The sequence below is a fragment of the Phalaenopsis equestris genome, unplaced genomic scaffold (genome assembly GCF_001263595.1).
Source record: "Phalaenopsis equestris unplaced genomic scaffold, ASM126359v1 Scaffold236011, whole genome shotgun sequence".
In the NCBI taxonomy this organism is placed as follows: Eukaryota; Viridiplantae; Streptophyta; class Magnoliopsida; order Asparagales; family Orchidaceae; genus Phalaenopsis; species Phalaenopsis equestris.
In genome coordinates, this window is record NW_018253858.1 from 123,399 (window position 1) to 148,715 (window position 25,317).

A 25,317-nucleotide genomic window follows, 5' to 3' on the forward strand; every position below is an offset into this window, starting at 1 on the left:
ACATATTATTAGTGTAACAATCTTACCTCTCCAAGTGTGTTTTATAAATAAAATACGATCAACTTGACTTTGAGAATACTAGTTAGATTTCACAGTTTTTAGCAAATCGTTCAAACCATGCCCTTGATAATTGCTTAAGCCCAGAGAGAGACTTCCTGAGTTTGTATACTAGGTATTTGTTGGAATTATTCCAAGTGTTGGTGGTATCTCCATACATTTCTTCTTCCATATCCCCACTCAGGAAGGTATTTTTTTATATCAAGCTAATGCAGTCCTATTTCCTAATTAATTAACTGCTACTGAAAGAAGAATTCCAATAGTGTTATGTTTGGCAACTAGTGAGAGGGTCTCCTGATAGTCAATCACATTGGCTTGAGTGAAACTTATTGCAACAAGTCTAGTTTTAAATCTCTCAATAACCTCGTCATCTTTTTATTTACTATTGAACGCTCATTTGCATCTATTGGGCTTCTTATTCTGAAAGAGTTTAATGAGAATTCAAGTACAATTATTCTTTAATGCTCAAATTTCTTCTTCAGCTACATTCTTTTATTCTTGATTTTCAAGAGCATCATGAATAGATTTAAGAATATGCATATTATCAAGGTTAAAAATAAAAGCTATGTAAGATGAGGATAGTTTTCCATACTACTAAACTGGATATATAATGTAACTTTCTTTGACAATAGAATCAGAAGAGGAAGATGATAAATCATGACTATAAGACTCCTTACTTGAAATTTTAGGTAAATGTGAACTCGAGCTTTCGTTGTAGTTTGTCTTTACAAGTTGTCTTCCGCCTAATCAAGATCTTTCTTCCTACTGGTGAACATACATAGTGCTTTATTGTGGGCTTCTAGTTGGGTGGTTGGATATCCTCAACAAGAGATGAAACTTAGGAGGAAGAGTTTGAAGAGGAGCAAGTGAGGTTGTCGCATATGTCATCAAGAATATCCCAAAATGGATGTTCATTTTCACTCTCCCCCAGAACATCAGATTTGGTGTAGTAAGATTGATTTTCAAAAAATGTAACATTCATGGAGTTTCAATATTTTCTAGTAATAGGAGAGTAAGACTTATACCACTTTTTAATGGAGGTACTGAAGAAAAATACATTTGATGGATTTTGGGATAAGCTTTGTGCGGTTTAGTTGGCGAATGTGGACAAAAGAGAACCAAATATTTTTAGAGAAAGAATTGAGGAGAATGCTCAAACATGAGAATATTTATATGTTAAAACATAAGAGTGTCCTTGAATCCAAGAATATTCCTGCTTGGAATTTTATTAATGAGATAAATGGTTGTGAGCGCAGCATCACCCCAAAAAAATTTTAGGCATTGTGAGGAAGCATTATAGATCAAGATACCTCAAGGAGATGTCTATTCTTCCGCCAAGCTATCACATTTTGTTGTTGAGTCTCAACACATGAACTCGCATGGATGATATCATTATTTACAAGGGTCAAAGAATAGAGATGAATTATTCCTTTGTATTTTCAATTTTGAGATTCTAAATTTTACATTGGAACAAGGTGTAAATCATGTCATAGAAGGACTGAAAGATTCGTTTAGCTTTAAATTTATCCTTCATGGAGAATATTGAAATGATTTTAGTGTGATCATCAATGAAGAATACAAATCATCTATATCCATTAATGAGTTTTAATTTTGTAGGTCTTAAAATGTTAAGATAGATGATAAAGAAAGGATTTGTATGTTTGTACTCAGACAAAGGATATACACGATTAGTATGTTTAAACAATTGGAAGTTTCACACTGATTAAACTCTAACTTTTTGTTAATTAAGAGATGGAGGTATAACTTCATAATATAATAAAATTAAGATGAACCAAGCGACAATTTCATAATAAAACTTGACTTTCAACAGACTTAGAACCATGAGAAGAGAATAGCGGAGATAATGCGTGTATGCTAAGAGAATACTTTTTATTGAGAAGGTATAGAACTTGATGCAATTTAACACTGAAAATCAACTTCCACGAATACATCACCTAAATTTTACAAGAGTTATAATAGAATTTAGTTACAAAGTTGAAGTCATGAGTAAGCTTGCTAATTGAATGAAAGTTGCAATCTAGTTGGGGAACATATAATATTGATAAAAGTTGAATATCTTAGGAGAATTTCACATCTCCTTTCCCAACAATCCTACAGTGAGATCCATCGGTGAGTCTAACAAATTTGAGGTTGAAGTTTTGGTAGTTGATGAGAACATGAATGTCCCTAATCATGTAATCAGAAGCACCTAAATCTAATATCTAGGGTAAAAATCCTCTATTGTTAGCAACTGGGACTACCTCATATTGCATCCAAGTAACGAAGAGCTCAAACGAAAATTATATTGAAATCGACAGCTCGCCATTGAGCGTGATAACGATAAAGCTCACATTAAAAATTAAAATCTAATACTCTGAATCAAATGAAAGCAACAAATTCATTGTTTTGAGTATACAAAAACAAATTCTAATGCGCAAAACCATGCCAACATATCCCAACTCCACATAAAGCTTCACATGGTTGAGGAAGCTGTGACTTCACCCCAAAGAGATGTTCAGGTGGATGATATTTATGGATGACCTTTCCACCAATGCTTGGCTCAACAAGAGGAAAGTCATTGTCTACCCACAAGGTTGCAAAGAGGCTGAAGACTGATCCCATGTGCCCACTAGATATAGTGTGATCATTTTGATTTATATCCCTTCCTTTAATAGCCTGTATGAAGTGATTCAAAGCCTATTTGAAGCTATTGATCCAATGGGGTTGTCCTACATTTACTAATGTGGAATTTACCATAGCTCAAGAGCCTATAGCACTAAGAAGCACGGTTGACCCTAGGACCCCCACGATTAGGTAGCCACCAAACTTGAGACGCTAATTCAAACACATTTCTCTCCTCTACAAGAGCACAGATATATTAATCAACCCTCTAGACTGCCTTACACCCCCACCCCCTTAGTTGCATCAAGGCAAGTGCTAATGGGGGCCTACTTCTATCTCACATTATCTGCATAGGAGCAGTAATTTGCAATGAGCAAGGGAACCTTACCATTGCAATTGAACAATCTTGAGCATTGGGACAACGTTGAAATGGAGCTCAACGCTATTTTGTTTATCAAGAACAGTAATGAGCAATGAATGCTACAGATAAAAGATAACATGATTTTGGGAACAATGTAAATGTAATCAAGTTTATGAGGCAGCGCTTAAGGTATAATATATGGCATAACTGGCCCAAAAAAAGACTCAATTTTACCTTTTCTGTCACACATCAAAAATGGGATCCTTCAACAAGATGGCCCATTTTTGTTCAGAGGTTGCTTTAGAATGTAATTTTGTTTAGAAGCAAGAAAATAATAAGAAATTTCCTTTATTTTTTGCCTTTCTGGGAGATGATAGACAGAACTTCTGTAAACGTATATTATTTTTCTTTTGATATTGCATGCAAGCTACAATTTTCAAGAATCCACAACATAAACACAAATGAACAGCGGACATCTTTTACTTAAATCAAAATAAAATTATGCATGCATCAATATATCTAATCAAACAAATCAATTTCATAAATAACTTCAAAGCTTACTCATGTATATGAGAGAATTTTCACTTCAGATAGATTGCCACAAAATTCACGCAAATTACCTCAAAAAGGGTACAAAGGTCTCTAAAATATGTCCAAACAAATGAATAAAACTCACGACATGCTCCAAACAATGTGCTATATACTTGAACACAATCTAACAATATTATGTGGACAAAAAACAAAATTAAAATAAAATTTAATTTGTCTCAATATGCATGTAATCATTTTGAAACTTTATAAACACACATGCATGTTAAATGGGCCGCTCTTATAAAAAATAGTCATAAGCCCATAATTAGAATCGACAAGACTTTAACCCATTGAATGTTATCCAAATAGTTAATTTTCATAGGAATTATGATGAAATTCTAATTTTAAGTTATACTTATAATATTATCCATATAAAGCAATCCATAATAACAGAACTGATAATCTACAAATGGAGCTAGAGCTAACGAGTTTTTTTAACATAAAATATGTCTAAACTAGCTCGATTGATGAAAAATACAGACTTGAACCTCTGCATGCAGACATTCAAAGTTAGCAAGGTCTAGAAGAACTAACAATAATCAACCAAAGCATATTAATGATGGTCATAAAGTAAATCTTAAAATAAAAAAACTTATTTTAAAAATTTCAAAAATCTCAAATTGCAAATATAAGGATTTAAAGCATCATACTCGGTGATGGTCATGTGAATAGAAAATTTTAACCGGATGGGTCCATCTCAAATAAAAAAAGGACTCATTGCAAATATAGGCCCTTCAAATTTTACCTCAATAATAGTCGTATTGACTAAAAAGCATAATGGAAGTGGACTATTTTCAAAAACTCATTAAATCCCATTGAAATTATATTGAGCTTCAATTTAGATAAATAACAAAGGATATCAAAAAAACTATATTTTTAAAAATAATAGAGAGAAAACGCAATCCATAATGCTCAAAACTTATGATTAACCTAAGCTCGCAATGAGTAAATATTATATCAAGTTTAATTCTATAGTCATTCTCAAAAAAAAAAATTGAGCTAGTAAGGATATAACCCGTGTCTTCTACCAGCATGATTTTGTTGCCAATGGCTATGACTATAGCCCTTTGATCTAATGATTTATCGCAAAATAAAACTATTACATTATAGTTATGATTGGCTCATATGTTCCGCAATGATCATATTCCTTGAGTTAAAAATCATTAAAAACAATTAGTAGGGCACAATATCATAGATTAGCTAACAGATATTTATATTTGTTTCCTTTAATAGATATCCACCCTACGTCTACGATGCAACCAATGGTTGATAATAAGAGACATTCTATTAGATTTCATTAATTATCTTCTTTGACCGAGTAAACTAAGATTCATAATCACCTAGGATGACAACACTATGAGTATATAACTCGGTTTGTTATCATTCTCATATAATTCTTTATAAGCTTACGGTGTTAAATCTTTTCTATTAAAAAATAAAATATTGCCACTATATGCTATGTAATAGCACCTTAACGACTAATCTCAATCAAAAGTTCTCCACATTATTGGAAGAAGTAATTAATTGTTGGACTAGATTTTAAAGTATTCAAAAATTAAGGGAAAATCTCTAATCATCTAAAATAAAAAATGTCTTCTAAACATTCGACCATAAATAACACAAAAAACCTCTTGTGAGAGTGGCCGGGGTGCAAATTTTCAAAGCTCCTATGTCATTTTTTTAAAAGTAAAATCACAAAAAAAAGGAAAATTTATGAAGTAAAGACATACTCATTGCAAAACAATTGCTTCTAATGAACATTTTAAGAATGATCTAAAATCAGACATGAATCATTCTCATGATCCTTACAATTATGATTTCACTAAAAATCAATTTAGCAAATCATCATCTTATATGTTACAAATGATTTCCATGTTACTGTGTTTCCACATCTTCCAAGAAGCATTTCTCACCTTGCATATTCCTATAGGATCCATATTTCCCTAATCAACGAGGAGATTGCTATGTTCCTAAAACAATTTCTTGCCCTGAAACAAACAAATCTTTCATAGATATAATTATAACATTGCTCATTCCAAAATCAAGGTTTTGTTTCTTGCAAGTGTATTAATGAGATGTAATAAAACAAAAAATCAACCTCATTAGCCTTATCATAACCCCTATTTTTCACAAATTAATTTGAATGCATTCTATCTATTTTACATAAAGTTTAATCTCCACGCAAATTTCATGACATTAATTTATCTGCTGATTAGATGGGTACATTTTTACGCATTGTATTCCTGTTGTAACTCCCAAAACTCATGCCGGTTTAAGAAATCATACAAATTCTAAACATGCTACCTCTATTATATTCATTCTTCTTCTTAGTCTTCCCTTATTGATTCTATCTACCTTGTTAGCAATGTCTCTTCCATTTTGTATTACACGTTTGATCAATGAAAGTTTTTTCCATTACCCTATTTTCAGCAAGTATTACGATTAATCACACTTTAGATTTCCTAATTAACCACACATCATCTAAATATTCTCATTTCTATCTAACTTCTTAGAAATGATATTGTTCTGGCCCAATAATTAAATCTATTGAACATTACGTCCAACAATTTTATAGAAGTTACCTTGATAATGATCATATATAGTCACAGAGTACTTTAAAAGGACTTATTCATGAAAATCACTATCTATATGACTTTATTTCTACATAGTACATCCAAAATACTCAAATCTATCGCCTAGTTTCATATAATTCCCCTCTTCGCTCCTTTAGGAAATAATAAACATTACTATCTTGAAATGTGTTCCCACGTTAAATCAACTTACATGCTCATAGCATCATTTACAATAATTTCACTATAGTAGTAAAAAATTGGCATGTAATCAAATTTGTAAGGAATGTCATCTGCATATAAAATACCAGTTTGAAAAAAGAATAATAATGACCAAATAAGAGAATTTATTATTCCCTACACAGAAAGGAAGTATCAAACAGTCAATGCTAGTTGGGTTTTTACAAATAATCAAGTACTTTCATATTGCAATAAATTTTAGAATTAAGATCTTAATGTTCCTATTTTTTGTCGTGAAAAAATACCTCTCCAGAGGAGAACTTCTCGACAATGGCATGCATCTTACTCCGTGACATGTTCCTTAATCCAGAATGGAAGCCAACAAGGAAATCACATTTCCAAAATTTTAGAGACTTCAAGCTTTTAAGAATACATGCAAGTGCTCTTGCAACAATAATTCTTTTCACAAATACTATGCATTTAGTGTTCTCTTTTAACAGTGAAAGCTGAAAAATAGAGAAGCAAAATAAATATATACAGAAAATTCAATTTTTCAAGAATTGGGCATTTTCACAAATAAAAATAGTAATCTTTGTGATATATTTTACATCCATAAGATATAACTTCAATAACTCCACATTTCCTCTATTCTGCTTTCTATTTTGGAGCATAAATGCCTTCTTTTAAACAATCACTACTGCGAGATTCAGAAGCATGCCAACCACAATGAAAAAAAAAAAAGTTGACTGATTGGTTGGCAGCAAAACTAGCTGCTTTCAGCGTTCGTCATTCATTCTAGTTTCACATATGTAAAGAATTATTTGCATTCATCATGGTACAAGTTGGACAATTCCTGTAGTTAGCTATCATTTACATAGTCATTAAGGTTACCCCAACAATCTGGCTAGTTTCATCAATCCTGACCATTCAATCTGTTAACAAGGCTTTTCCCAAACTTAAAATAATAATAGTAATAGTATGAATATGGCTTGACAAATAATCATCCCTAATTCCCTCCCTACCTTCAACGCTATCATTTATTTTCTAATACAGCCGTAATTTCATATTTTTGGGTATTAAAAAGTATGACAAGTCCAAAGATCAGGAGGAAAAAATTCAATGCTTCAGTTTGAAAACAAAAGTCATCACAGAATAATTTGAATTAGAGGTACAGGCATAAATGTTCAACATAAACCATATTTACCTTGTAAGATGTAAACATGTTTAAAAAGAACAACTATTAATTTAACAACGAAAATAGAAAAATAAAATCATGAAGAAAGAACTCTTAAATATTTTTGTTATTTCTCTACTTTCTTCGTAAAGGAGAGTAAGTATATATACAATTCCAAAAGGCATTATAAAATAGGAATAAATAAAATGCAAGATGGGAAAATTAAGAAGGGGCCAACAATCTTATTGGTAAGCGGACAAATTGAAAGTCGAGGGTCAAAGAAGAATTGATCCAATAGTATAAGGCCTTGATACATGTGGCTTAAATTATTTGCAATGATTGAAAAGAGAGTAGGCCCCAGTGTAACATGCAATACTATAGTGTGGTTTTATAGCAGGTTATATAGGGTAGTACTGTCAGAAAAATTAGACACGACCTTAAACTGAATGGTAGAGATATATTATCCCAAATTTACGTATAATACATTCAAATATTGTTTTGTAAAGTCTTAAAGTGAAGATATCTGCTAGTTGATTCCATATATGCAAATATGAAGTCAAATCAAGCCACTTTCCCATTATCTTTTATGAAGTGACTATCAATCTCGGCATGCATAGTACGATCATGGTGTATTGAAGTATGTGCACTACTATTAGGCGATTTTTTATCACAATATAATTTTATAAACACGTGTAATTTGATTTTTAAATCATCTGAAATGATTTTGAGCAATAGAAGCACACTTCCTTAAACAAGAGTATTGAAGTCAGTTTCAGTACTTGATAATGAAACTAAACGTGGAGTCTTGGTTCTTTAAGTTACGAGATTTTCTCCTAAGGATATACAATAATTTGAGGTAACTCTTCAATCCAACGATCATCCAACAAAGTCTGCATCTATGTATCGTTCAATATATAGAGTATCATGCATTTTATGTATAATTCATTTCCTTGAGCTTAATTTAAGATATCTAAGATTTCCGTGCCTTATGAATCTTAGGAGTTGTGCATGAACTAACTGATAAAACTTACAGTGAAAGCAATGTGTCAATAGGCTCACTAAAGATCTGTTAGGGGCAGCTGCAGCTGTCTGAAGAAGTAGTTGTAAAGTTGTTTTTCAAAAAGCGCACACACACACACACACACACACACACACACACACAGAGACACACACACACACAAATGTTTTCGTTTTCGATTACACGGCTCTGCTAGGGTTTGCGATTCAATGGCGATGCGGGTAATCGTCTCTCCCTGGCTCGTTCTTACGCCGGCAAGACCGTCGGCGGCGTTCCAAACTTCCCTTATACCTTTCACGATTCACTCGCGCTCGGTGATGAGTCTTCTTTCATTCGACGACCGGGCCAGAAAGAGGGTAAGCTAGCTCTCTTCCTCTCCGACGCCGAAAACGTCGATCTCGCCTCTTCTTGCCGCCTCTATCTCATAGGAAAATTTTTGTATGGGCATCCCAAAATGGAATTCCTTCGGAAACATTTCGAAATGATGAAGCTTTCTGGAGGTTGGAAGATAGGACCCTTGGATGGAAGGCATATTTTAATTCGCATATTTTAATTCAGTTGTCCATTTTAATTCAGTTGTCCAATGAGGCGGACTATACGCGTCTGTTTGCTAAGTGGTTAGTGTGGTTTCAGGATTGTGCTATGAAAATCTTGAAATGGTCAGCCAACTTTGATTCCAAAGCAAAGGCTCCGATTATCCTTGTTTAGCTTCGGTTTCCAGGTTTGAAAGTCCATTTTGTTAACCATGAAATTCTGTTCTCCTTGGCAGCTATGTTCGGGAGACCCCTTAAACTTGATGCTCCCACTTATAATCTCTCGAGACCGTCTATGGCTAGGGTTTTAATTGAAAGGGATGTCACCTTACCTCTACCTGATGAGGTTTGGATTAGTTCGGCTCACAATGGTTACTGACAATAGGTTTTATTAGAACAACATCCCTCTTACTGTACTCATTGTCGCATGTTTGGCCACGATCCGGATCAATGTTTTCATTTACATCCTGAATTGAGGAAAGGGGGAAGTATGAAACAACCACATATTGAGCAGGCGCCTCTGCCTCTTGTGGAAAATAATCTGAATGCTTTGGCAGCTGGTACTGCCGAGACCTCTCAACCACCTGTACACCCTATTTTGGTTCAGCACGAGGGACAGCCCCATCAACCTGCCTCCCCTATTGAGCGAGCTGAGCAGGTGTTGCATGTTGTGTTTCCTCCTGTTATTTCTAATACTGAGGGGGCTCGAATTTCTTCGGCCTCTCTCCCTGTTGCTATGAATACTGATAATAATTCTCTATATTCACATCACTCTAATGTTCTTTCTGAAACTTCTTTGGAAGGAAAAATATTACATCAGGACTCCTAACGTAGAGCTACGTTCGGATTGGAATATCCAGCGATGTTACGAGAATATTTCATCTGTAGTATTTATAAAAATGATGTGTTATTTGAGTATTATATGAAGTTATTCAATTATTTTGCGATTTTATTGGAGTTTTCCATCGCGTTACTTGATTTGGGGCAGATCTAGACATGGCTACGCCGGCTTGATTTTTTTCAAAGTCCTTGTTTTACTCCGATTTGTGTGCTAATCCTCCGGTAACATGCAAAATACAAATCCAACCTTCCAAAAACAAAAAATCATGAATTTAAATGAAGATTTTTTAGAATTAAAGCATATAAAAATGCAAAAAAAATGACACATATCAATACTCAATATTAATTTCACTAACTGCTTTTCATCCCGAAATAGACGAATAGTCAAAGCACACCATTCAAACATTAAAAGATTTCTTGAGAACTTTTATTTTAAACTTGAGAGGCAAATGGGAAGATTATTTCGCTAGTGAAGTTTGCTTATAATAACAGTTTTCATACAAGCATCAGCATGACACGGTATGAGTCCTTATGACAGCAATTGCAGACCCCCATTATGTTGATTTGAGATTGGTGTAAGATAAATTTTCAAACATCAGTTAGTTGATCAAGCCACCAAAATAATTCGTCAAATTCGAGATCGACTACGAGCGGCTTAGGATCGCAGAAGAAATATTATGATTGCAAGAACAAAAAAATTGAATTCAAAGTTGAAGATCATATTTTTTTTAAAGTTTCACAAATGCATGAAGTTACAGGATTTGATAGAGTAGAAAGTTTAACCTTGCTTCGTTGGTTCTTTTGAAGTGATCGACAGAGTGTGCAAAGTTTCATACTCTTTGGCTTTTCCTCCAATGCTTACAAGAATACACAATATTTTTCACGCCTCTCTACTTTGATGCTACAAGCATGACAACTCACATCATCCAATATGACTGGTTGATGATTTGAGAGTACATGAGTTATGAAGAAGTACTAGAATGCATATTCAAGCATGAAGTTCGACAACTTCATTGCTGATATATTTCTTTGGTCAATATACTTTGAAAGAATTAGTCAGAGCGAGAAGTAACCTGAGAGGTTGAAGAAGAGATGAGCGTGAAATACTAATAGCTACTCTACAGTTAAGGTATGAATTTGGGTTCAAATTCTTTTAAGAGTGATAGGACGTAAGAACCAAAACTTCCCTTTGTTTCCTCTAATGAACTCCAATGCATCACCTTCCAAATTGCAAGAATTTCATGGATTCCCATTTCCATTTTATTCTTCCCACGATTGCCTACATTGTGTCGCCCTTCTTGATCGTATCGTTCACATAAGTTCCCATGCTTTACATTGTCACCTTTCCGATCAAGCTTGTTGTGTTTCATTTCTGGCACTTTCCCGTGTAGGCTTAAGCTATCACCTCGTTGCTCTATTTAAGTGTGAGTAAAGGCCAAGGCATCGTAGAGAGTTCCCATTACAAAAACCTTAGATACACTGTAGTTTTCTTTCTCTCCCCACTCTCCTTCTCTCAAAGCCCTAGCAACAGCTGCCCTTTTCTTCTCCTTACCTCATAGCAACTACCAAGCCCTTCCCGTACCTCCATTGCTTTAGTTTTCCATTGCCCTCCTCGATTTTCTTTCTCGCTCGATCGAGAGGTTCCCCTTTTTACTAAAGCATTAGTTCATTCTTTTAAATTATTATTCGAGTAAGATAAATTTACTTTTATGTGTTTATATTATTATTATTATTTATTTATTTATTTATTTATTTATTTGGTTTGCAAGGCACTTAGCGCAATCTAGTGGATCTCAGATAGAGTGGGTTTTAAACTGCTCCACACATGTAAATAATTATTATTTATTAGGAGATAAATATATTCTTTGTTGTTAGTGTATTATCATTGTCAATTATATTAGATTTCTCGTTATTTAATAGGTTTATCAGGTATACAATTGCAATTCAATTATCTATCAAGTATAATTGTCAGAAGATTTAATTATATATTCATATCGAATTTCATTAATAATTAGACATAACTTATGGTTGTGAAAATTCATAATTATTTATTGGTTCCTTGTATTTCCATTATTTATTATTCAAGTAGAAGTTCTGTGACAAATTCAATTATTGCAATACATATCCAAGCATAATTACAACTGGATAGTGCAAGGTGGTGTTGCGTGAAACATGCATGATATTATAACATTTTTATACCAATTATAATCATTTTGTTATGGCAAGTCAGACAAAAGGATTTATTACCTATAACAATAGGTTTATTACCATAGTACAATACCATAATCGAAGAAATTAATGGTATATATAGAATATCATCGCATTCTATTGGTCATACTGCATAACACGGTTTCTTACTGTTTATGCTCTAATAATAATAGATATTTATTTGTCAAATCCACTTGATATTTTGGATAGCAGATACTCAAAAGACTGTCTTCATAGGGGCCTACATTCCAACTAAAGATTTTCTTTTTGGTATTATTAGTATTTACATTACTTATTATATTTCTCATTTGGGTCTGAATAGTTATCCAAAACTACTTCAGTTTCTTATCAATTATTTTCTTATTTTCCTTCAGTTGTATCAGTCGTTAAATTCTTATTTATGAAATGAAATAAAATTTATCTTTCCTTGCTTATTTTAGCTAATGTTTGTATACAATTTTTTCCTATTGCGAATACAAAACTTGTTCAATTTATTTCATCAAGCTCTATGTTGTTAAGGTGTACTATCTTTCGGGCCCAGGGTGTGACAATTGCAATGGATTAACCAGTATTGTTTGAGAACTCAATGTAAGTGGCTCCAAGAGAATAGGGAATTCAGAAAGAAAAATAAAGGGTAACAAAAGTAAACGAGCATAACTACGAACATGAGATAAAATGCAAGTCTACCATAAACGAAAGAGAAGAAAAGGGATGACGAAACCAAGGCACGTTGAGAAGTAGGTCATAAAATAATAAAAATTTATTGATGCACAGGTTTAGGCTGCTTAGTTTTATCATATGATCTAATATGGGAAGAATAAGAGAGAAGGATAGAGACCTGAAAGGGAGTTGGCCTTATATAGGTCATTCAATCACTCAATGATCCCAATCTAGTTCTACATGCCTTTTTACAATAAAAGGACCAATTGGTTAAAAATAAAAAAAGAAATATAAAAATAAAGAAAAAAACATAAACTGAAATGAAAAGAAAGAAGATGGGAAAAAAACGTTTAACTAAAAAGAAATCAAAACATTTCGAGAAAAAAAATTCCAAATATCTTACATAAACTTGGATTAGACGGCCATCATCAAAGTGTATTGACTTATGGGGCTAAAGAACATTTCTCAAATTGAATATCAAAAAAAATTTAAAAAAAAGGTACCTGTATGTCGAAAGGATGCTGATTAGTAGTGATAATTTTTGTGAAAAAAGTGGTTCTTCAAATACGTCCAAAAAAGGAAAATCTGAAGTAGATACATCTGAAAAATTAAGTGGTTCATCAGAAACAAATATATTCCAGGTATTGAAATTGACTTGTAATAAAAATTTAAAATGTCAAAAAGAGTGCTGCAGCTAATGATTCACATAGCCAGCCTGAATTAGTTAGAAAAAAAACGATGGTGGCGGTAGTGGAGGCTGAGGCGGAGGCGGCGGCGACGGAGGCGGCGGCGACGGAGGCAAGATAAAAAACATTACAGGGTAAATTTACAAACAGAAAATTAACGGAGTCCAATATTTGATGTTTATAAATGAAAATATTCTTGAATAGAATTATCAAAATGTAGATCCAGCCGTTATCACTTTGGATAGATCAAAGAAATTATTCAAACTTATTAGGTTCAATTTTCGAAAAGTGGAGCATATTCCAAACTTGTAAATTAAATTGAAAAAGAACCGAGTAAAATTCAGTATAGTTTACATCTTTTTATAATATTTCATTAGAGCATACACGGTCCAGCCTTAGTTCAATCATTTGATGGATTTAATCGTTGTCCTAATTTAAAATCAGAAAACAATAATAATGGCAGGTACTCAAGGAAAGTGCCACACTCTCCCCTTCCCTACCCCAAGTAATTATTGGGACAAAAGCTATTAAACTAAGCTCACAAGATAAGTATAGCAATAATATCTAATTACGTATCCTTGGATGTTGTTTGAGTATAGGGGATTGTATTTTTCTATACTGAAATGTAATTAAGAACATATCACCAGTGGGATTAGAAATTGGTAAGTTTTATTTTACATGAATGTCGATGGCCTAAAAACTAATCACGTAGTTTATTGAATGGAATGCATGGACATTTTTTACGGATCCTGCACACATAAACAAGAGAAAAAATATCATTACCCTTGCCATGATCTCAATGTTTCATCCCTATTACAAGACACATTATTAGACTTACCACATAATTCTACGCATAATCATGTGCATTGCAGTATGCAAGTACAGCTTAATGAACAAAACGTGGAAAGAAATATTAGGCCATGTCAGCACTTATTTTAATAGTTTTTGCAGAGCTAATTACATAACATGCAACAAAGTTATCATGATTAGAGAACTTTCCACAGCCTCCAGGAAGAGCGAACAAAATAAAACAATAAAGCAATAATAACATAGATTATCCAAAACAGCGGGAATTCATTCCAGCAAACAAAAATATATAATGAATGAAACAAGAAGGATACCATCACATATGCTGAAATCCAAAATCGATGCAGCCTTTTCCAAAAATTGATATGTAGGGTTGTCATGATTGCCACTTTCCTCTTTCTTGCCTGGAGGAAGCTGAAATTCCTCAAAATTGAAAAGAATTTTCAAAGCCTATAATAACAAGCGATGAAATTAGTTCATTTCAAAAAAGATCATGGTAAACAAGTTACAGTTTTACCCATTTTCTTAGAGACGAAGCTCCAGATTACCAACACAAGGTTTCTTAAAAGAATCTAATAAAAAACATAAAAAATAAAATAATTCAAGAAACGACAGAATTCAGGTTTATAGCCATGTTTCCCATGGAAATAAGCACGCTGAGCATCTGAGTCACAATTAATTGGTATCTAAAACCAAATTTGGCTTGTTAAAAGAAGATGGCAAAAAAAAATTCATCTGAGTTACTCCTAATTCCTTGTTCACGAAATTTAGAATAAGTAGAAAAAAAAAGAGATAATATGACTGAATTTGATTCTACTTATTTTGGGTCAAGAAGAGAGAAAGTATTTGAGCATAAATAGATGAGGAAATAACTACCTATGAAATAAACAAATCCACAAATCAACCTTTAATTCTGAAATTCAAAATTACCAAAAAAAAACGAAAATGAAAAGTTATTGTACATGCATTGCTGATATAATGTATCAAAAAAGTATGTCTATGAATTGTTGGATAAATGCAGATGAAAACTACACTATCCAAAAATTGCTAGCTTGTACATATAAAGGTGCTAGCAACTTTTTTCACTGCCTCTTTCTATTGGATTGTATATGTTGATTATGGTCAACCTATTAATTAGAATATAAAAAAGCATTCTAAGAAGCCTTGGTCAGGATAGCTTTAGTTTGAGAGTTTGTTGGAATATATTTTAATTGGGCAAGTTCATTTTCACTTTATTTCTATGATGAAAATGATCCCGTCTCAATGTGTTTTATCTCATAATGGTGGACAGAATTTTTCCAATATTTATGGTAGACAGACCCCACTTAGTGGGATAAAAGCTTGTATTTGAATGATAGCCTAGCGGTAATAGTACAGTTTGGGACATTTTCACACTGGATAATTTAGTCCTAATATTCTTTTTAAATATCCAGTATAACTATCATGAATTAAACTTCAACACTACAATGTGGGATTACATGTCACACCTCATTTATCGAGGAAACATTATTTTATTTTAAACGAGCAATTTAAAATGGCAGTGGAAGCTCTGAGAGGGTTTGAGTAACTTTGGGTTACTGTTCCATTGGTTTGGCGTTTTCCAGGTTTACTGTTCCATTAGATTGGCCGTAGATTAGCTATGGAACGTCCTTCGTTTGCAGATATAGTTGCATAAAACAGCTCTACATAAGTATTTGATAGCGCTTCTTTGTTTTTCCACAAACATTCCATGATAGTTTGGAGGGAAGGGGTGCTTGTGGTTTTGTTCTAAGAGTTGGCTGCAACAATGATAGACCTGCTTTATTCCTTACTGATGTCAATAACTCCAAGATCTCCGAACCTTAGAACTTTACTCTGGTTGGGAAGTCTCAATTTGGTCGCAAAGGAGGAATATATTAAGAAATTTTTTTACGGTTTGAAGCTTTTGGGTAAATGGAAGGTGCGCTTGTTTGATGGTCGACACATCATGAGATACTTGAGCGGAGAAGAATATTATGCAAGGAGTTTTTCCAGGAAGTTCATTAACATTGAAAACACATGTATGAAACTGCTCAAATGGTCACTTGAATTTGATCCCCACCCATTGTCCTCATTTGGTTTAAGTTTCCTGGGCTAAAATTATATATGTTTAATCAGCAAGAACTATTTCCTTTAGGAGCAATGTTTGGCAGAACAATGAAACTTCACATCTCTACCATTAATCTATCAAGATGACCGGCTGCAAGGGTCCTATTGATGAGGGATATTACTCAACCTATAGTGTATGAGGTGTGGATTGGGTCTGCACATAATGAGTACTAGCAACAGGTAGTGGTGGACCATAAACCTTATTATTATAGCAAATGTAACGTTTAGTCATCAAACGAAAAATTTCTACATAGCTCATCTTGAGCTGAGAAGACCTCAACCAAAAAGATTTGAAGTAGAAGGCAACAAGGAGACCTTAATCAAGATGCAAATGTTTTTGAACCAATTGTTAATGAAGAGCAAATCCAACATTAGGAACAACACTTGAAAGAAGTCCCAAGAAAAAAGAAATACCAAACAAACTCAAGTTCTGGAGGCTGAGCAAAATTTCATAACGAAGTGGAAGAGGGTGGGAAGGGGAGCAAAACATGATGGCTTGCATTATGGATATTGTGACATGAATTTTTTGAGTTGAAGTCATCCCTAACACTCCTAAAAAGGCCCTCAACAATCAACCAAACCATAAGTCACTGGAGTACCCGGTTACTATTATTATGGAGGCAGATCACAAATTGCAGCTATACACTCAGGAGGGAATTGAAGTGGAACAAGGAAACTTAAATGATGCCAGAACATATAATAAAGAGGAATAGATGATTCAGAAATCCAGAAGAAAGAAAAAAAGGTAATCAAGAGCAGAGGCATCTGAACCTAAGCAAATACTGACACAGGAAGGCATACCAAAAATTAATCAACTTGAGCAAGTAAGACATTTTACATTTCCTAGACTAACTAGAAGAGGTAAGCCCACTCATAATGATTAACATATTAATATGGAATCTCAGAGGGAATAACTAATCCATTTTCTCTTAATAGACTAAAATTTCAATAAGGATATACAAAATTGTGTTTTGCAATTTTGGAGCCTATGGTTACCAAGAACATAAACCAGATTTTTAGGAAGCTAGGGAGATTTAACCATATGGCCAATGACAGTAACGAAATCTGGTTCATATGAAGAAAGGAGCTGCAAGTTCAAATTTTCTTGAGAACCCACAATTTCTAATGTTGCGTCAAAATTGGATGACTTTGAAGGTCAGACCACATTTGGACATGTTAATGTACCAGAGTAGCCAGGGATGATCTTTGGAGCTAGCACTAGAGTACCCAGTTATTATTATTATGGCAGATCACAAATTGCAACTATACACTCAGGAGGGATTTGAAGTAGAAGAAGAAAACTTAAATGATGCCAAAATATATATAAAAGAGGAATGGATGATTCAGAAGTCCAAAAGGGATAAAAAAGGTAATCAAGTGTAGAACAATTTGAACTCAAGCAAAATTCTGACATAGGAAGGCATACTAAATATTTAATCAACCTGAGCAAGTAGGACGTTTTACCCTCCCTAGACTAATTAGAGAAGGTAAGCCCGCTCAAATTGATTAAGCTGTTAATAAGGAATATCAAGGGAATAGCTTATCATTCCCTTGATAAACTTAAGAATTTAATAAGGATCCACAAAATTGTGTTTTGCAATTTGAAGCCAATGATTACCAAGAACATAAGGCAGATTGTTAGGAAGCTAGAGAGATTTAACCATATAGCAATGGCAGCAACAAAATCTAGTTCTTATGGAGAAAGGAGCTGCAAGTTCAAATTTTGCACAAGGACCCACAATTTCTACATGTTGCATCAAAATTGGATGACATGAAGGTGAGGCCACTTTTGTATATGTTGGATGTACCGGAGCAGCCAGACATTATCTCAGGAGTAATTGATGATTTTTGGTAACAATACTGATGTTGGAGTGTTAGTGGAGACTTTAACATGATTGCAAACCAGAAAGAAAAACAAGTTGGAAGAAGAGCTAACCCTAAGCTTATAACCCATTTCAACGATGCAAATGAATATGTTGGTTTACTTGATCTAGGATTTATTGGTCCCTCATTCACCTGGAAAAGGGGAAGGGTATTTCAATGATTGCATAGAGTGTTAACTAATCAGGAATGGTTATCCAAATTTCAATTTTCTAACGTCCAACAGTAATCTAAAACTGGATCTGATCAAAGTCCTTTGTTGCTTACCATTTCCTTATTGCATAAAGAAAGTCAAACTCCTTTCAGATACTTCCGCACATGGTCCAATCATTCTAATTTTCTGAGCTGTGTCAAAAGAACACGGAATACTAAGGCTGTTCGCAATGCTTGGTACATCCTTTTGAATTTGCATAAAAATGTCGTTAAGACACTCACAGTGCGGAATTAGGAAATATTTGGGGAACTTAACCTTGAGGTGAAAAAGGCTGAAGAAAGTTTTGCTGGTTTGAGGACAAAGCTAGGAGAAGGAGGAGGCCAGTGAGCTTCTTCTTGAGGCTCAGAATGAACTGATACGAGTCATCAAATGGGAGGAGGCTTTTTTAAAACAAAAGGCTGTTGTTGCACACCTCAATGATGTAGACAAGCACTTACAATATTTCCAATCTTGCATTAAACATAGGAGAAGAATGAATTCTATTTAGACAATTAAAGATGATGATGGCAGTTGGCTTTATGAGCAGGATGCCATAGTAGCTAGTAGTATTAACTACTTCCAACAGTTGTTTACACAAGCTGTTGCTTATCAGATCAATCTTAATGCTGGAACATTTGAAGAATGTAGCGGACCAACTAAAAATCTTATTCTTACAGGCATTCCAATTGAGACTGAAATATGGGATGCTGCTCACACCGCTGACAGTAACAAAATTGTTGGTCCCGATGGTTTCACAGCTGACTTTTACAAGAGATGTTAGAGCATTGTTAAACCTGAAGTTACTCTTACAATTCAAAGTTTACTTAAAGGGGGAGGAGCCTCTGAAGCATTTTACCACATCAACCGTCACACTTAACCCAAAGACTACTGACAAACTTAACCCAATTTATTTTACCAAATCAACCGTCACACTTAACCCAAAGACTACTGACAAGGATGAATGGGAGCAATTTTGACTCATCAATCTCACAATAGTGATCTCCAAGGTGACTAGTTAGATAATAGTTACCAGATTGTAGTCACATTTCCTTCCTTGATTTCTCATAACCAAGCAACATTTACTAAAGGATGAAGCATTATTGATAATATCTTATTACCTCAAAACTGATCATTGATTTGGACAAAAAATGCAAAGGTGAAAATCTAATTAGTAAGCTAGATTTGAGGAAGACTTGTGACAACATTTGTAAGAATTTCATTTTGGCAATTTTGAAAGCCAATCAACTTCATAATGATTTTTGCACACTCATCCATATATTGCCCAAGGACAACTACTACACCTTGTTCAATGGCCAAACATTTGGGCAATTCAAATCTAATAGAGGAATTAAACAAGGTGACCCTTTATATCCCACCATATTCATATTAGCTTTTGAATACTTCTCCAGAGAATCAAAGATCTGTAGCTAAGACATAGGTGCGCCCTATACTCCCACAAATCTGAGACACATGTTGGTCACCTAGCATATGTTGGTGATGCTATCATCTTCACCAATGCTCGTAAGATCTCGGTGAAGAAACATTATAGGCTCCTTGCTGAACTTCAGAAGGTTTCTGGGAGGGAATTCAGCAAGGAAAAATGACACTTTTACACAAAAAGGGAAGTTGCTTTTATGACTAAGCTCCAGATTAATGCCCACGTTGGCTTCCCTTCTGCAGAACTTCCATTAAAATATGTAGGACATAAGCTACAAAAAGGTAGCGAAAATCAAAATCAATTTGAGGATGTTGTGGATTAAATCAAAGAAACGATTAACATTTGGGCTAATTCCTTTTTGTCCTATGGTGGGAAGCTCACATTACCTGGAATTGTTCTTAAATCCATTCCACTATATACTCTGCAAGTATTGAAAATGAAAAAAAGCACCTAAATATAGTTGGAACGAATCTTCAACAGATCTATGTTATCTAAGGAATATAGGAGAATTCACAGGGCTATTTGGAAGAGATTGTGTAAACTCATTGAAGTTGGTGTTCTTGGTGTCAAGGAGCTTAATTTTCTAGCTGACATTAACATGATGAAGCTTTGGATCAAATTTAGGTTTAAAAATGCTATTCGGTCTATCTATATGAAAAATAAATACTGCAACGGGACACATCCCACCACAGTTACCCAGAAATAAGATGACTCTTAAATATTGGAAGGTATGATTAGAATGGATGACAAAGCAGAAGATTAGATTTATTGGGATCTTTGAAAAGGCAATATAACTTTTTGACTTGATAACTGGACACTTGAGAGACATATGGCCAGACAAGAGGATGTGATTACGAGGAATGTCAATTTAAAAGTTTCCAAACTTTGGGTTGATGACAATTGAAACCTGGTTGAACTTAAAACCTTGGTCAATGAGGATTTTACTCAAAAGGATTTCTAAAATTCCTATCACCACAAGAGAGAAGGATAAGCTCATAATTAAAGCTTCATCAACAACCTCTATCACAAAAATCATATATCAACAGTGCATAATTGGACTAAAGTGGATTGGGGAGGTCTAATCTGGAACAGTTGCTTAACTCATTCCATGTCTTTCTTCGGATGGAGTTGCTTCCACAAACTGCTTCCTATTGATGATTTCCCAAAACGAAATGGTCTAAGGCTCCCCATCTTTTGCCTTTTCTGCAAATGGGAGAAGGAATTCTCTAACCTTATTTTTTTTCTTCTTGCTGATTCTCTCAAAAGGTCCGGAGGAAGCTTTGTGAGGTATTCTATATCAATTACCCCACTAATGGGTTCAATAAGATGGACCAATACATGGATTCTTGGAAGCCACATAAACTTACTAAACATTTAACAGAAAGGGTTCCTTTCATTGTTTTGTGGTTTATTTGGATGTCTAGAAACTCTATTAATTATGAGAAGGACTTTGTTGGTGAGGAAAAGGAAGTGTCCAACACATAAGCTTTTATTCATAAGTTTGCTACTTTTGGTAAAGTCAAGGATATCTATATAGTGGGGCTATAGCAAACACTGCAAACATTGCATGTACCTGTCATGACCTCACAAGAAGACAACGACAACAACAACAAGCCTTTATCCCACTAAGTCGGATCGGCTAAACGAATTTTTTTTCTCTATTGCCTCCTATTGTCATATTTTCATTTAATTCTAACAGATTAAGATCATTTTATATACAATATCTCCAAGTATTTCTAGGTCTACCTCTTCCGTTCATAACATAGGTTGAATCAAAAACATCTACGCCCGTAGCCGGATCATCAGGTGGTCGACAATTAATGTGACCAAACCATCAAAGACGATACTCTCTAATATTGTTCTCCACCGGAGCTACACCAACCCCATCATGGATATATTCATTTCGCATTTTATCTCTAAGTGTAAAGTCACTCATCCACTGAAGCATTCTCATCTCGGCAACACTTAACTTAGTTTTATGCTTCTCTAAGTGTAAACCACAGAAGAAGAAAGTGAAATAATTTTTTTGGAGAACACCACATTGACAATGGATGAAAATCAACACTGATTGAAGTTTAAATGTTGGACCTCAGGCCTTATTCAAAAACTGAAAGGGAAAATGTCTCGTCAGTTTCCACTCTCTCAATTATGTTAACACAATAGTTCAGGCTAAAGCTTGGGCTACTTGGATGACTTTAAAAATAGTTGTCTATATGCACCGGAATTGTAATACCAAAAGAGACACTATGCTCATACGATACAAGTACAGTAATACCAAAATAAAAAGATACAGATATACTCAATAAAAAGTAAAAGAATTTTAAAACATGCAGAAAATAAGTAGCTAGAGACGAGACAATTTAGTCTTGCCTCTTCCTCTAGTTTTAGGAGCGGAGCCAGATAACAAGCTTTGAAGAGTCATGTTATTGTCAGGAGTAACTAAAATATCATCCATTAAGTTTCCAAGTTTGAGTGTGCCCTCAGTCTTCTTCTTCCGACGAGAAGTGTAAACCTGTCATTCTTCATCTGAAGACTGACTCATATAATCCTCGGTCTGATTTGATATAAGAACCACAGTAGAAGGAAAGACAAAAGTTGCCACCATGATAAATTTCAGTGTATGTGAAGTGTGAATTGTTACCTCTGCAACTGATGCTTCCTGAATAGGAGCTGCGGGACTACCCTGATTTTCGGTTCGAACATTATTCGTTGTAGTATGGTTAGGAGAAGGGATCCCAGGGGTAGACACCAACTCATGTCTTGTGGTGATTCCCTCCTCAGGTTGGCTCTCATCAGGTTTGTTGGAGCGCGTTCAGACACATGGAGTGCACTAATAGTGTGTTCCTGCTTTTGACATCAGTTCTCAACTGTGAGTGCAATTTGAAACATTTCTCATGCGGGTGTCTAAATATTTTGCAGTGCCTGCAGTAGTAAGGTTTTTGTTCCATAATAATTTTTTGCCAAGAACCATTGTGAGCACATCCAAGTCAGACTTCTTCTACATCTGGTAGTGTAATATCTCTTTCAATCAAAATTATTGCAATAGATGGCCTTGAGAAATGAATTGTGCGTAAGTCTACCTGCAAAGGTTAAGGATAGTCCCAATCGCATATAAGATAGGTAGGTCAAATAATTGAAGCTTGAGTTCAGGTAATGATAACCAGATAAGTTCAATTGGAGGTTCTTGACTGGGATCAAAATTAGAGGTCCATTTGAGCAATTTCATATGTTTGTTCTCAATTGTGATGAATTTCTTTGAAAAAATTCTCGTATAATTTTCTTCTATGTCAGTTGTATCATAATGTCTTCCGTAATGACCCACTTGTAAATCTCCAACAAATTTTAATCTTCAAAAACCTTCCTGATGATCTCCATCTTAGGGCAACCTAATTGAAACATTCTAACTAGTGTAAATTTGTATTTTCCTGCATGAGTTGAAATTTCAGCGTCAAAGAAGAATATTGTTGGTTTGTCCGCCTTTTTCTCTACATTTTTTATGAGATTGCAATTGTATTTTTTTGCAACTGAGTCGTGGTACATATGTGAGAATACCAGACTATCGCGAGGTGAAAAGGAGAGCTGCATTTGTGAACCACTGTAATATAGGAGGGTTTGGCGGGATTATCACCAGCGACGGCGACAGCGTGGGAAAGCCTTGAGGTCATCACTGCAACAAATAGCGCAATCGATGCGCGAGCAATCGAGCATAAACAGTGGCGGAGCAGTCAAGCGGACTTCACGAACCTGCAGTGCAAAGCGCCGCAGACGCGAGCCGCAGACAAAGACGACGCAGAAGGCTGGACGACGCGATGACGCCTCAACGACTCTACGACGCAGCAGGCTCGACGACGTGAACTCCTTCGTCAGCTAGAGTCGAAGATGAAGACGGAAAGTATCAAAACAAGCGAGCAAAAATAATGTTTGTTTCGAGCTGGGGTTCGCCATGAGCGGAAACCCTAGCAGAGCGAAGAACAACACCGATTGTAACACTAAATGTACATTATATGTATGTATATATATATATATATATATTCACATCATCCACCAAGACCTAACCATAGCTCTAACCATCATTTCCCTTTCAGCTGAAATCTTAATTAAAAAAAGGACACTACGCTGAAATCTTAATTAGAAAAAGGACACTACGCCACTTAGGAGAAATATGTGTCACGGCCGGTAGGGAACCGATCCAGCGGGACCGATCGGGAATCAACAAGCTGGCACATCATATCCCTCTAAGGTTGAGCGGAACAACAAGGAGAGTGGAACGCGGCAGCGAGGCCCAAGGAACTAGGCGCGTTGAATGTAACTGAGAAGGTCGGTTCGGCAGGGAGTGGGGTACCGAGGTCTAGCGAACCAGATGAGTCGAACGCAAGGAGGATCGATTTGAAATGGAGCGGGGTAGTAAGGTTCAGCGAACAAATGGGGTTCACGAGGGTTTTTATCATGTATGCAAGCAAGAGAAATTAGAGAAGTTTGTGGGGAAGTTTGAAGTGTTATGATGGAATTTATTAAGGCTAATAGCCTAGAGTTTGGTTTTTTATGCATATTTTGTTGGCTACAATTTTTTTTTCTTTATGGTGTCCCTAACAATATTTAGACGATCTACCCCTCAAATAGTAAATCATCATTGTATCTTGCTCATCTTTTTTTGGTTTTCGTAAGAGCAACTATCATTTGAGTTTTCCACTTTTCCAGTACTATTTCGTCTTCGTTTCCTCGCCGATTTTGGTTTAGATTGTATCAAAGCAAGATTCTAAAGGGATAGCAGCAAAGAAAGTGGATGTACTGGAAGGAGAAATTGGCCAAATCATATCAAAAATAGAAGAAATGTTTGCCAACCTGGAGAACAGGTTTTCTTTCATAGAGAGTCGAACGAAAGACGTATTCAAAAGCACGGGAAATATGTAAGAGATGATGAAAAAGCTTACGGACATGCAATCAAAGACTATACGGACCGCTCAAGTTGCAAACTCTAAACAAGGGTTGATCTAGGAATCCTTGGCCAAATTAAAAGGGAAGGAGATCGAATGAGCTGACAGCGAGGAGGATGTCATCTACCACCAAAAGCATCCCCCTCGGATTCTGAGAGGTGTGGAGACTTCCGATGGAAGAGGTTAAGTCGAAAGTTGGAGGGATGGTATAAGAGGCACGGAAGAGCACGAAGAAGGAAGGGAGGAATCGAAAGTGGAGTATGACTATGATCTAAGGAAAAAATTTCACAGACACAACGGACAAACACCAGAGAAAGAGGAAGTTGAGGTGGAGATGCAAGAGTCAGAAAACTAAAGATGTCGATCTTTGAAGGAGAAATTGCACATAGTGGGTGTATCGGGTGGAGCGATACTTTGAAGTTAATGGGTTAACTGGG

At 35.0% G+C, this 25,317-nt stretch overlaps 1 protein-coding gene across 3 annotated transcripts in view; it reads right to left on the minus strand.

Moving 5' to 3' along the window:
* The window catches only part of LOC110039261 (endoribonuclease Dicer homolog 4), a 131,791-nt gene that overhangs the window by 40,068 nt on the left and 66,406 nt on the right, over positions 1-25,317 (minus strand). For all 3 annotated transcript variants that reach the window (XM_020744268.1, XM_020744267.1, XM_020744269.1), the window contains 3 exons: positions 14,622-14,757; positions 13,318-13,414; positions 6,687-6,879 (listed from right to left, as the gene is read on the minus strand). In XM_020744268.1, the coding sequence (XP_020599927.1) occupies positions 6,687-6,879; positions 13,318-13,414; positions 14,622-14,757 (426 nt within the window). The remainder of the gene's footprint in view (positions 1-6,686; positions 6,880-13,317; positions 13,415-14,621; positions 14,758-25,317) is intronic.